The sequence below is a fragment of the Denticeps clupeoides genome, chromosome 20, assembly GCF_900700375.1.
Source record: "Denticeps clupeoides chromosome 20, fDenClu1.1, whole genome shotgun sequence".
Lineage (NCBI taxonomy): Eukaryota > Metazoa > Chordata > Actinopteri > Clupeiformes > Denticipitidae > Denticeps > Denticeps clupeoides.
The window spans coordinates 7,030,021-7,043,191 of NC_041726.1; the positions used below are offsets into that span (position 1 = coordinate 7,030,021).

The 13,171-nt window shown below is 44.9% G+C and overlaps 1 protein-coding gene across 1 annotated transcript in view; it reads left to right on the forward strand.

The window, feature by feature from the left end:
• The first annotated feature begins 2,053 nt into the window (after nt 1–2,053).
• nxph1 (neurexophilin 1) overlaps nt 2,054–13,171 on the forward strand; it is a 28,415-nt gene continuing 17,297 nt past the window's right edge. Inside the window, exon 1 of the mRNA XM_028964080.1 lies at nt 2,054–2,540. Coding sequence (XP_028819913.1) covers nt 2,487–2,540 — 54 coding nt within the window. The 5' untranslated portion in view covers nt 2,054–2,486. The remainder of the gene's footprint in view (nt 2,541–13,171) is intronic.

Genomic DNA, 13,171 nt, shown 5'->3' on the forward strand with positions numbered 1-13,171 from the left:
GGTCTCCGATTCCAATCATGTCTGTTCTCCGTTGTTGTCCCTGGCTGGTGGAACAACCTGCCCTCCTCCACACGACTAGCCGAGACTATCACCACTTTTAAGAAGAAGGTGAAAACCCTCTTGTTCAAAAAATATTACAGACAAATCTAACACTTACACACGCACATGCGTACACATTGCACAAACAAATACAAAATGTATAAATACATTATAATTTTTCTTAGTCTAGCACCTAACAATCACTGAGCATGCTCTTCACTGACAAGTTTGAGCCTTATCAGGGCTCTTAGTTTGTAAACTCAATATTCTATAGAAATCGAACGAGAATTGCTGGTGTCTTCCTATTGTAAGTCGCTTTGGATAAAAGCGTCTGCTAAATAAAGTAAAGTAAAGTAAAGTTGTACATCACTAGAGTTTGTTCCTTTTACCAGGTGCAGTTCCAGCTTTTAAACAATGGAGCTCTTTGGAACGGTCATTCTGGGACATGTGGATCCATGCATCTGGGGTGACCCTGAACAGTTTTGCTTCGATTGATATCACTTGCCCCGAAAACCAAAATCAGCGTGCACAGGGTGAATAGTTTATGGCCCAACAGGGCATGGCTACGCTGTACATGTTGTATATAGCAGCAATATCCGATGGTTGTGCAGCTGTGTACTATGATTTCTGGTTTTTGTTGGTGGACATTTTCAACTTTGGCATCCCGGCACACCTCGCTGTAGTGTCAACCCAGGAGCTGGAAGCGCACAGGCTGCACCCTGTAACCTTCAGCGGCGTGGCCTTCCGCGTTCAGGTCACCAGGTCTGCTTGGGGTGGAAGGGGGCATATGGAGGGTGGGTTGATTTATCCCTGCGGACCGGGCCACCGGTCGGTGTGCCCGGCGAAGGCTACCGGAGCCGCTGGGAACGCGCACCCATCCACGGGGCGCTGACTGAGTTATGGCCGAGCAAACCGGAGCGCGCACCGCTGTAGCAATGAGACCGGCACAGATTTATGGGCTCGCTGCGCACGCTGTTTTCACCTCTCGTCTCATCTTTTTCCTCCCTGCCTGCCTCCCTCTCTTTCTCTCGGATGCTTTTGAAGGGGGGGGGGGGGGGGGGGGATGCCTATCCATCCCGCCGCGGCAGAAAGCACAACCTCAGCACATGCTGGTGGCCTTGTTACCTCGCGCCTTGACAGAATGCTGTCTTTGTCCAGTCTCAGGTTGATAGCCTGAGTCATTCACACACACAAAGTAACACCCGACACGCACACACACACACACACACACACACACACACACACACACACAGCAGTTTAAAAACCAAACAAACACCAAAACACGTGCACCAAACAGCATTATGACTACCACTGCCAGGTGAAGCGAATAACATACAGAAGCGAACAACATACTTGTACCTCCGGGTCAGTGGAGGAACCTATTATACTTGAAAAAAACTGTAAAACTGTTATTATATATATATATATATTATACTCTGGTTCTGATTTAAAGGCATAAAAAACACAGTATATCACAGCCCTTGAGCACGGAAACAATGACATACAACATACCTCAATAACTCAGGGACACAATGGTAGTAAGTGGGGTTTGAGACGCTGACTCTGTGGTCTTCTGGTTCAGTTACTACCACCCGCATGGGAATGGTTCTCAATGGTTCCCAAACCAAGCCTCGGTATGTCAGGGCTGATTTGGGGTCATAAGGGGAACCTCCTCAAACCTGGCTGGTCATAATGTTATTTCTCCTCAGTGTCTGTAAGTGCAGCGATGCATTTCACTGCGGTTGCACGTTTAATCCATCGTTTTATGGGGACCTGGAGTTTTATGGGGACCCAGGAAAAGCATGAACGGGGGAGAATTACAGTGGAACACAAAGACGATTTTATAGGACGTGTAAGGGTCGAAAACACACACAGACTCCCTCACACACGATGTTCGGCGCCGTGTGTGTGTGTGTGTGTGTGTGTGTGCTCCTCCGTTGAGCTTTAGAGACCCTTTTAAAGTCTCCCCCGGTCTGTGATCTCGGCGTCTCGGACCAATCTCGTCCCGTTCTTTAATCTTCCTCCCCCTCTCGTCCCACCTCCTTCTCCCCCAGCTCTCCTCTCCTCTTCTCGCCGCGGACTTTCCAGATCGCGCAGCATCAAGAAAGAGCCTCCGACCCGTTCTTTTTTTTTAATTTTGTAACCGCTCCCCTCCCGACAGCTTCTTCCTTCTCTCTCTCCCTCTCTCTCTCCCTCCCTCTCTCTCTCTCTCTCTCTTTTTTTTATAAATCTGGATTAAACCACGCCTAATCCAAATTCCCCTCTCCCCGCCCGGCGTGCGTCTCCACACGTGAACTGGTTTCCGTGGGCATGGGGTGCGCGACGTCCTTCTCGCCCAGGCTGCTGGGGGTCTAAAGCGGACACTCGGTGGATCTATGTCCCTCAAAGCCCGAAGCAGCAGCAGCAGCAGCAGCAGCAGCGCCGTGGAACTTTGAGCTCGGGAGAGGATGCGGGCAGCGTGCTGGTGCGCCGTCTTTCTCCTGACGCCGGCCGTCTACCTGGTGAGTGGAGCCGCCAAACTTGCCCTCTCCTCTCCTCTCCCTACCCCTCTCCTTTACGCACGGCGCTGCTCCAGACCAACAACTCGCGTTTTTCGGGAGAATTTTAGGAACTTCTAGGATGTTACCATTTAAATGATAGGGTGGTAGTAGCCTAGTGGGTAACACACTCGCCTATGAACCAGAAGACCCGGGTTCGAATCCCGCTTACTACCATTGTGTCCCTGAGCAAGACACATAACCTTAAGTTGCTCCAGGGAGACTGTCCCTGTAACTACTGATTGTAAGTCGCTCTGGATAAGGGCGTCTGATAAATGCTGTAAATGTAATGTAAAAATGAGCTTTCACAAAAAAAAAAACACCTACAAAAACAGTGTGCAGTGTAAATGATGATGGTTTATGTGTAATACATGGAACTAAATAAAAACGTGAATTATATATATATATAAAAAAATATTATAATAAAAATACGTCGCGGTAAGATCGTATCCAGTTCGCCAGGTTCGTCGCACGGGGGCGCCAGAGCGAAGAAGAAAAAAAAAGTTGCGCCGCCAGTCGCGTCCTTCACTCCGCGCTTTTTTTTTTTTTTTTTTTTTTATTTATCAATTTCAAAGCCGCGTATGGAAGGATTTTGGATTTGTGGTGAAAGGCGTTTCTGAGAAAATAGTGCGCCATTGTTGCTCCATGACGGAACCGAGATCCAGCGGGAAGTTGGCGGGTCTGTTCTACTGATGTTGGCGACAATACTTTACTTTACACGCAATACTTTAAACGCGCAGAATGGCGAATAACAATTAATATCCGCGCCCTGCACTTGATAACTCCACTTATCTTACTCTGTTCGTTTGGTTGTCTTGTCAGAATGAGTCGGGTTTCAGCTTTTATCCATTTTTCAACGGAAAGGTCAGACTTCCTGACGGGACTCTTGAATAAAAGTGGAACACACGTGCAGAGATGGTGTGACTTTCCACCGCTAATATTGTATTATTTCTCATTTAATTTATCATGTTTCTCAAAAAAAAAAAAAACCCAAAAAACCCGCGCTTTCTAGTAAAAGCGCGTCTCACAACTGGACTCGTCAATTTCAATTTCAAAGCCACGTATATATATGAAGATTTTTTTTTTGAACAATCTCATTTCGGATTACAAATCATTTTAATTCTGTGTCATAAATATGACTGTGAGATTGTGAGGACATTTTATTCCATTTATGTGCAACCGGGGTCTAAATGAATGCACTGTAAATGTTACACGGCCATATGCATCATATATAATATAATATAAGTGAACGTTAAAGAGGCTCTCAAACGATGGAAAAAGTCATTATTACTGTTATTAAATACTATTCATGTGTTTTGTGCGCTTCAGAACCGCAGACAGCGATTACACATTTACAGAAACCTCCAGTGTATTTGCTCCGACATATTTCCCCACATTTTATTAGAAATGATCATTATAATTATTCGTCATTATTGCCTAATGCCTTGTATGGCTGCTTAAAATGGATTATAAATAATTAGCAGCATTGGGGTTTATTAATTAAAGATAAACAATTTCTTTTTTTAAATCTTCGAGTTAATTAAAATGCCTGTGTGTTTTTAATCATCAGCAAGCATTCCAAATTTCATTGCCTGAGCCCGTTCTGCAACTTGCAAGTTAATCTTCATACTTGACTGTGGCACAGAGAGGGGTGTAATATCACTTCTTATTTCATTTTTATCTGTGTGGATTACCGGTGAGCGCTTTCATCCCGGGGTCAAGCGACCCTGACAGAACTGCGGACAGAGAGACTCCCCCCCAAAATCTCCACACCTGTTTCATGTGTGTGTGTGTGTATGTGTGTGTGTGGCGTTAAATGGCACAAATCCCGGGAACACGAGGTCATGTGTAAACTGGGGTTGTGTTGGACGAGTGTGGCTGGTGTGCAACTGTTTCTGAGTGTTTCTCTCTCACACACACACACACACACACACGTTTGGGAATGCTGTTGGATTTGAAGATGGCATGGAGGCCTGAGGGCTTGGGCTGAGTTTTGAATAGAAAATTGGGTGGGGTTAGAAAGACCACACCCACCGGTCACCCACCCTGACAGGAAGTCTGGTTCGCTTTGACTGAGAATGGGAGCTGGGCCTGGCCTTAACGATTCTGTATGCGATCACCGTGGCTGATCCTGCTCGGCTAAATGAGCCCTGGGCGTTTCCACATGAGAGGGGGCTGATGGGAACTCGTGAGCGACAGAAACGGCCGCCGGGGCCCGGCGCTTTGAGTCGCTTATGAGTGCTAATGCTGAGTGATGTTGAGCCGAGAAGTGATCCCCGGGCCCGGGGAAGTTATCTGAACGGCGTTCGGCAACTGAGTACGGATCTCTAATCCTTCCCAGCAGCCCCTGGGTGTCGAAGCACACAAACAAACATAAACACACACACACACACACACACACAGATCTGGCTGAGATTATCCTATATTTTTTCTTAACTAACTCAAAAGTTTTTCCTCCAAATAAATACTTCATACCATATCAACTAGAACTACATTTTAAATACATTATTAAACACGTTCTAAATGTTGCTTTTATATTTGAAGATAATGGTCTTTAAATAATTGTCACATCAATTAACACAAATGCATTTTATTTCTAATTTGTTTTTTTTATATTATTTTCATTATTATATGATTTCTACCAACCTGGCAACAGTGGTGGCTGGCTCAGCTAAATACTCATTATAAAATGTAGTTAAAAAAACACCACCATCTGCTGCCATTCCTTTTTTGCCCAGACCCCAAATGTAAGGCCACACCTCTTTTTTCAGAGATATTCTCTGGAAAATTCTCAAACCAATCTTGGTTTGGATTTAGCTGTAGAAGCTTTGCGTGGCAAAGTATTCATAAGTATGGTATAATACCTATAGCATAAAATCCTAAATCATTACTAGATCAGGTTTAATGATTAATGTGCTCACTGATAAATATGATAGATAATTGGACAGTTATATTGATATTTGTGCGTCTGTGTGATGCCTGTACATTTAATATGTAGGATTCCCCCAGCCACCGCACAGTCCCAAGGTGGGTGACCTTTGACCCAGTCTGTCTCTATGGTAACGGATGCTGTGACAAGGTGACCCCGATCCTTCCAGCATGTTTTCGCTTGCATCTGTGCCCCGGCCAGACACATCTGTTTGGGTGCGCATTGTCTTCTGGGTGTGGCGCGCGTCTTGCTGGTCCCATCTCAGCATGGTTAACCTTGCTTCAGCATCTTCTGCAGGAAGCCTGATCAATGGAGATTCAAATATTATTCAGCACGTTATTCCCTTTTATACTTTAATTATAGTCTATGTAAATGCTCATTGTGAAATAATGTGAGAATTGTAAACAAACCCCACCCCATCGTGACCTCGGGGGACCTGTCTGACCCAGGCGTGGGGGAATAAGCCCTGGGTGAGAGGCTGGGGAACTGGAAAGAGTCAGAGTGATTAATGGCGTTGAACCTCTTGCTCCTCCGCAAACCGATCCGTGCTTCATTCGCTCTGCAAGAGGTCAAGGGTCACCAGCAGTAGAGGGAGGTGCAGCTCAGCTCAGCTCAGTCTGCTCCAAATACACCACGGTCCTCCGCTAGCCCCGCTCGGGGGGAAATGTGCAGCTCCTTGATAGGAACACCTTCAGAAAGCTCTCGCCGAAGCCACTGGAAGAGGCGTGAAATGACTAGATAACCCCGGCGCCGTACATCAGGAGATACTTTTTGGACGACTCTGAAGTTCCTTTTCATGCTTCTGAAGGGCTGGCATGCGAGGGATGAAAGCGGCGGCTCAGCAGCCATGTGGACGGTTAACATTTTCTAGCGTCGTCCCCGCCTCCTCACACCGCCAGATCCTGTTTGTGTTGCTGCCAGAACGATGGTGGGCACCGATGATGAGGCTTAATTCATTTCGAAAGAGGAATGATGGCCCATGTTCATCAAATGCAGCCAAATGAAGCAAGGATGGACCTCACTGGCCACTTTATTAGATACGCCCGAGGATCCACATGGATTTAATGAATGTGTTATCATAACTGATCTTCAATAAACTAATGATCCTATTTGCATAAAAATGTTTCCAACTGTTACTCTCTGAGGTTACAATAACACATTTATAGCCAATATTCATAAAATAAAACTCACTTTTTTCAATTAGCTCAACATTCAAAAAAGAGCAAAGTTGGAGGCTGAAGTCCACAGCAATGGATCTCAGCCCGTTCCTTGTATCGCTGAGGTTTGGTGGAGTGGATCATCAGCAGTTTTGGCTACGAACGTACATGGAGTGGTTGGTGTAGAAATGGAGGTGAGAGATGGAGGTGGCCTTGGGTGATACGACCACCATGTTACAGCCAGCAGCGGTGCTTTGGTCAGAAACTGACTGCTGGGGGACGGTGTGGCGTGTACACCAGTCAGGGGTCCGGTTGATGTAGGGGGGCATGTACACAGCTGCTATGGTAGTGTGTGTGTGTGTGTGTGTGTGTGTGTGTATGTGAGGTTACTATACGGAGAGCATTTTCCTCCCCAATAAGGGGCCCAATTTTCCCATCAGAACCTCCAAAATTATAAAAAAATATCCACCCGTGAAGTGTCACAATGCTCAAACTCAGATTCCTGGAAGAAGCTATCTTTACACGCCGCAATTAGCAGAATTGCTTTAAATTTAGTTCCCAGTTAAAGGAATGAGAAAAAGTTTCTGCGGTTTAGTGAAGAGTAAGAACTGCTACACGGAGATACAGGTATTCGGATAAAGTTGTGTTGTTTGTGTGTGTGTTTCCGCTGAGATTTGGGCCAGTCTGCTCGGTTTTTAAAGCTGCATGGTTATCAGCGCTCGTTTGCGCCGGGAGGTCATTATTCACACTAATTACAAACCGTCTGGAGACTAATCTGATGGCGGAGTCTGAGGCTCGGCTTTTAAACTGCTTAAAGATGAGTTGGTAAGGAAACGGTGAAACGTTGCATGGTTATCCCTGTTCAAGTTATCTAATGTCACGTTCACCGGTCCACCCATCAGAACATCTGAAAATCTGCAACTTGGTGGCGGTAGGAGGCGTGGTCACGTAGGTGATGTACGCTGTGTCGAAGGGGCACTAGGAGTGAAAAGAACGGACGCTACACCACGTCTGGACATGTGACGTCATGGAAGGGGTTTATATCGTCCAGAATGAGGACCTGAACATGGTAAAGATGTTGAACCATTCAGATATAACAATTATTCATCATAATTCAGAGGTTTCATTAAACAAGGAGGCAACAAATTGATCAGCGTATGAGAAGTCTGAATAAAAGCCAGACCATAAGTAACAGGCAAATCACAAAAAATAAGTCTGCAAAAAACAGAAAGGCTCAATGTGCTATGAAAATGCAATAATACAGTTTTATAAAATCTATCACAATATTATGAGAATCATATGTTGCCACTCTGCACAATAGTGAATGCAGGTGAAATAAAGTGTTAGATTTACAACAAATACAACTTGAAGTGGCCGTGGCCCTAATCAGGTTGAATGCAATCACATATGGAACTGAAGGCTGTGTGAAGGGACTGCGGGGACATTTTTTTTGGATTTTGCAGTGGTGGACAAAATGAACCCATTTTTTTATACCTATGACAGTATGAACATTCAGAATACATTTTTTTTTATATATACAGCTTCAGTTCTTGCAAAAAAGCATTTGGCAATGCTTTGCAGTAACTGTATGAGAACAAAGCTCTCATGACTGATGCATGCTGCCATTATCCAGGTCAGGGTCATTGGGGAAAGCTGGGGTCTATCCCAGTAACCTTTAGGCACCATGTACAGGGTGCCAGTCCATTGCAGGAGCATACACCCTGGGGCCAAATGTCATGTCATTGACGATGGGAAGTGACCTGAGCAAACCCAGGAGAACCCAGGGTGAACAAAGAGAGAGACAAGACCACCCTACAGTATTGTAGGTCCTCTGTAAATATCTCCACTTTGCATTCTCTCTCTGAAATCATGAAGAATTTTCTAAAATGTTTTTCTTAAAAGGGGTTGAGGTTTCATTGCCAAATTTCTGTGTTTGTCATGGACGTTTCGTGAACAAGTTTCACCACACATTTGCTAGCTGTACAGTGGCAGTGGTGGCCTAGCGGTTAAGGAAGCGGCCCTGCAATTGGAAGGTTGCCGGTTCGAGTCCCGACCCACTGAGGTGGCACTGAGCAAAGCACCATCCCTACTCACTGCTCCCCCGGGCGCCTGTCATGGCTGCCCACTGCTCACTAAGTGTGCTGGTTAAAAGCAGAGGACACATTTTGCTGTGTGCAATGTGTTTCACTTTTTTTTTATATTCTTGCAGACGTTTTGTTGTGTTTTTTCTTACATTCCAATCACACCGCCGCACTTTCACATTATGCGTATCCCCAAGCCATCAATCAATAAGTAATACCGCAGGCCAGTCCTCACATTCATTTTTCCATAATGGGACGAAGTAGGGAGACGGCGCTCGACTGGCAAATATGATTGCCTCACAACTGTTAACCGGTGGAACAGACCAATCAGGGTGCTTATCACTCCTCGTGAAGCCAATGACAGCACTGCATTACCGGCGAGAGCCCGCGAGACTTCAAACCTATTGATTTTCAGAATTACAATTATTCCCCTCCGCCCCGTGGCCATTCAGCCGGCGACGGGTGTCGAGAAAGACCAGTGATGGGTGGAAGAAAGCCGGAGTCCAGAGAAGGTATTCAGGCATTTTATAGACAGCTGCCAATCAGAGCGCAGATAGGATAGACAGCAGAGAGGCGCATAGAATCTCTGAATGGGACGAACAACAATGCCGCCTCTCAAACAGCTCCCTCTCCCCACCGCTGCATGTTTCGTCCGCTCTGTGTTTTCACATTTTTCAATATTATATTATTGTCTATGGCATATTATTTATTTGGGATTACTCTGCCCTAACCTTTAATATTAAAAGTGACACACACCATGCCTCATACTTAAGGGTATTAATGGTAAAAAGTGGTGCTTAGCGCAGCGCTACCTGCTAAGTATGGGGTATGGGGTTGGGTAAAGATGTCCTGAGGATTTCCATAAATAAATACATACAAACACAAACTTTAAATATGCACGTGAATGATTTGTCATCGTCACAGGAAGTTTGGAGGTTAGCGCATAGTGCTGCACACAGCAGCAGTTTGAAAGTAGTGCCCTACACCATTTACATCCATTCTGCTGTTCATCCTGAAATAGCACCAACCCGAGCCCAAACAGAATTATTAGGGTTTTAGGTGGCTAATAGACATTAATTTAATTTGATTGATTTTGTGTTGCTTGAGACACACCAACAGCCAGAACCTTGTGCGCGTGTTAACATACTTGGCCAATGAACACGATTCTGATTAATTTCATTTAATTGATTTTTACTGGTGGGGTGCAAATAAGTCTTGGTACAGCTCTTCTAGGAACTGGGAAGTTAAAGGGAATGTGAAAGTGGATGTGAAAATCCTTCTTCTAGATAGCTGTGTGGTAATGATATAAAACCATACACACCGATTGACTGTTCACATATATAATTTCTTGCCACACAAAGGTATATAATTTTATTTGCTTAATGTTCCAGGACGAATGCAGGCACATCAGGTCACTTTACATCAAATTGTGGTTCTCAGTAGCATTTGGAGGACCATATTAATGTCGTAGTGTAGAGAACTGGTATGGACATAAAAAACAATTCATAGATTCTAACAAATATAATATTTTGTAACAAGATGTTTTAATTAGTCTCGTGTTATATTTGGACCAATGTGCTAGACATATTGTACAATTACGGTTGAGTGTCGTCATATTGCCTGATGTACTGCACTGGCAGATGCAATGTATTTGGTAATAAGCAAACGCAACTGATTTGTATTGGGGTGGTTCCTCCACTAGCAGGGTTCATTAAACCCGGTTCATTTCCACATTTCTCTAGCACCAGCACGTCATTTAGACCAAGGCCTCCATAGGCTCTGATCCACATGAACGAAAGTCTGGACGCTGGCGGTTCTACATGCCACTGTTTCACCGTATCATAGAGCGCATTTCATGGACAGGTGAGACACCGGCATTAAAACCCAAACTAATTAATCAAAAGAACATTTGCACAAAAAGGCTGTTCTCTTCCAGAAAAGTGCAGGGTTTTTATTTCTTTTCTTTTGAGGCTTGTGTTTTTCACCGTGTCTGTTCAGGAGCATTTATCAATTCAATTACTGCTGATGGGAGTTCCTGTAATGGCTAGTGAGGTGTCTCAGACCTGATTCATTCTGTCGCAGTGATGGATTCTCCCCGTTCCCCCGGCGCCGCCCGAGCGCAGACGATCTGTCAGCCCTCACAAGCCATTACTTAAAACATTAGCGCGGCCCACAGCTCTTGTGCCTCAGCAGCGGGGGCCGCAGACAGGTACCCATGATCCCTCTCGAGCCAGGGTCCGGGGGGAAGGGGAGATGTTATGAGCGCCGCCTGTCAAGCCCGTCACAAATCTGCCGCTGTGACGGCCGTGACAGCGTCGTCTGTCTGACATGAGCTGTCTCCTCGCTTTTCTGTTCTCCCTTCATCTTTTCCTGAAAGCCTTTTGCAGCCCAGAGCTCGGCTTTTACTCGGTACTTATATTTTCAGTACGTGTTTTTAACCATGCTTGGAGCTGATAGGCTGCCTATTGCTTCATTTCGCAGTATACAGGATGGTAGCCTAGAGGGTAACACACGTGCCTATGAACCAGAAGACCACAAAGTCAGAGGTTCAAGCCCCACTTACTACCTTTGCGTCCCTGAACAAGACACGTAACCCTGAGTGTCTCCTGGGGGACTGTCCCTGTAACTACTGAACGTAAGTCGCTCTGGATAAAAGTCTGAAATTCAACTACAACAACATTTGTTGTGTTTTTAGGCCAAAATCACACAAAGAATGGGCCTCGACAGGCCTGCAGTTGACACCTCCCACACTTTTTTGACAACTAAATGTAAAAATACAGAGTACAGCCACAAATTGAAATTAGAAAAACAAGCATAGATCATCCATGTGGGGCAGATGTGCATGTATTCCATACTTCCTGATACGCCTCACACTTCTGATTACTAGTAATTGTCCTCAGCATTAATAATTGCACTTATAGCGTTTAATGTTCATAGTAGGATTTCAAGAAATGTCATTTCAAAATAAAAAACCCTCTTGTAACAGTTGATCAGAGGTGTTCAAATGTTCAAAATAGAAGTACAGATTTAAGTAAATAATGGAGATGAATAAAAAAAGCTTGATTTGCCATAGTCTCCGTTCTGCATAGTGACACTTATAGGTCTGATTATCTAAATAAATACTGTTTCCTCTTGTCATTTGCTCGACGTTTTGACTCGTGTCACATGTAAAGATGGGTACACCAATGGGTTTGTCTTTTCTATGTCTGTTTATTTGTCCATGTCCAAATAAGTCCATGTCCATGAAATAGGTGCAGATGTCTGTATGCCATGCAAAAGAAAAAAAAACTGTTTTGGGAAATGTAAAGAATACAATGCACAAAAATTCATGTTAACAACATAAATAGTCCAGTAAAGTAAACTTTATTATTTCTGATCTCTGAAGTTGATTAAAATGCTCTGGTCGAGCATGGATGAAGTGTTTTAAAAATGAAACACTGAAACGTCCAGGAAAGCGAGGTGCCATGATGATGCCGTCCTTTAGCAGCGGCAGTAAATCATAAACTGCAAGTCACTGATGTTTTACTCACATCCCTTACTTCGTCCTTGGGCGCGTGAACAATAAATCATCTGTCCGCTAGGGACACGAGGCTAAAATCCATCCATTCTGATGGCAGCGACCCGCACCCACCCAAGCAGCAACATTCTGGTCGCCCACCAAGCAGAATTCCGCCCGTTTTGATTAAAATTTCTAGCCTTAGCGCTGCTCCCGCTCTTTAAATCTGGATCGCGCCCCACTGTCTCTGCTATCCTGGCACCTCAACACAGACTGATTTAAAAAAAAAAAAAAAAAAAATGTATTTCTTTGCCACCTTAAGTCACCAGTTAACGACTCAAGCAATAAAAACATTGCAAAATGGCTCAGGAGTTAATTGGATGTGTTTGCAATCCTGGATTTCTTTCTAGTCAGCACAAATGCATCTATTAATCTCCACTTTAAGATTAAACGTGGCCAGATAAGTGAGGCACTGGAGAGGAAACGTGCGCCACTTACTGCTCACACACACACACGCGCGCACACACACACCAGTGTCCTCCGTTCTCACTTGAATGGCTAGATAGCGAGCTCTCAATTTCTTTGTTTGATGAGTGACAGCTCCGGAATGTAACCGCAAATTAACTGCCAGCGCTGAAAAGTGCCCGCGTTTCGTAACACACACATCGAGCTGTGGCGCCCTCCTCCAACTCGGCCCGGACCAGACATTACCGCCATTTTCGGAATCATGTGACGCCACTCAAATTAGGTTATCATCAGCCGCGCGTTGTGTGTATATGTACATATGGATGTATGAGTTCTCTCCCTTTTTCTTCCTGCCGCCACTCTCCCGACGTGTTTTATGTCTGGCTGTCCCTAATGGCCTGTTCTTGGACGGTGAGCTGTCGACATTAGCTCAGGGTGTACGGGTGTCGCATAATGGCCGGGGTCTG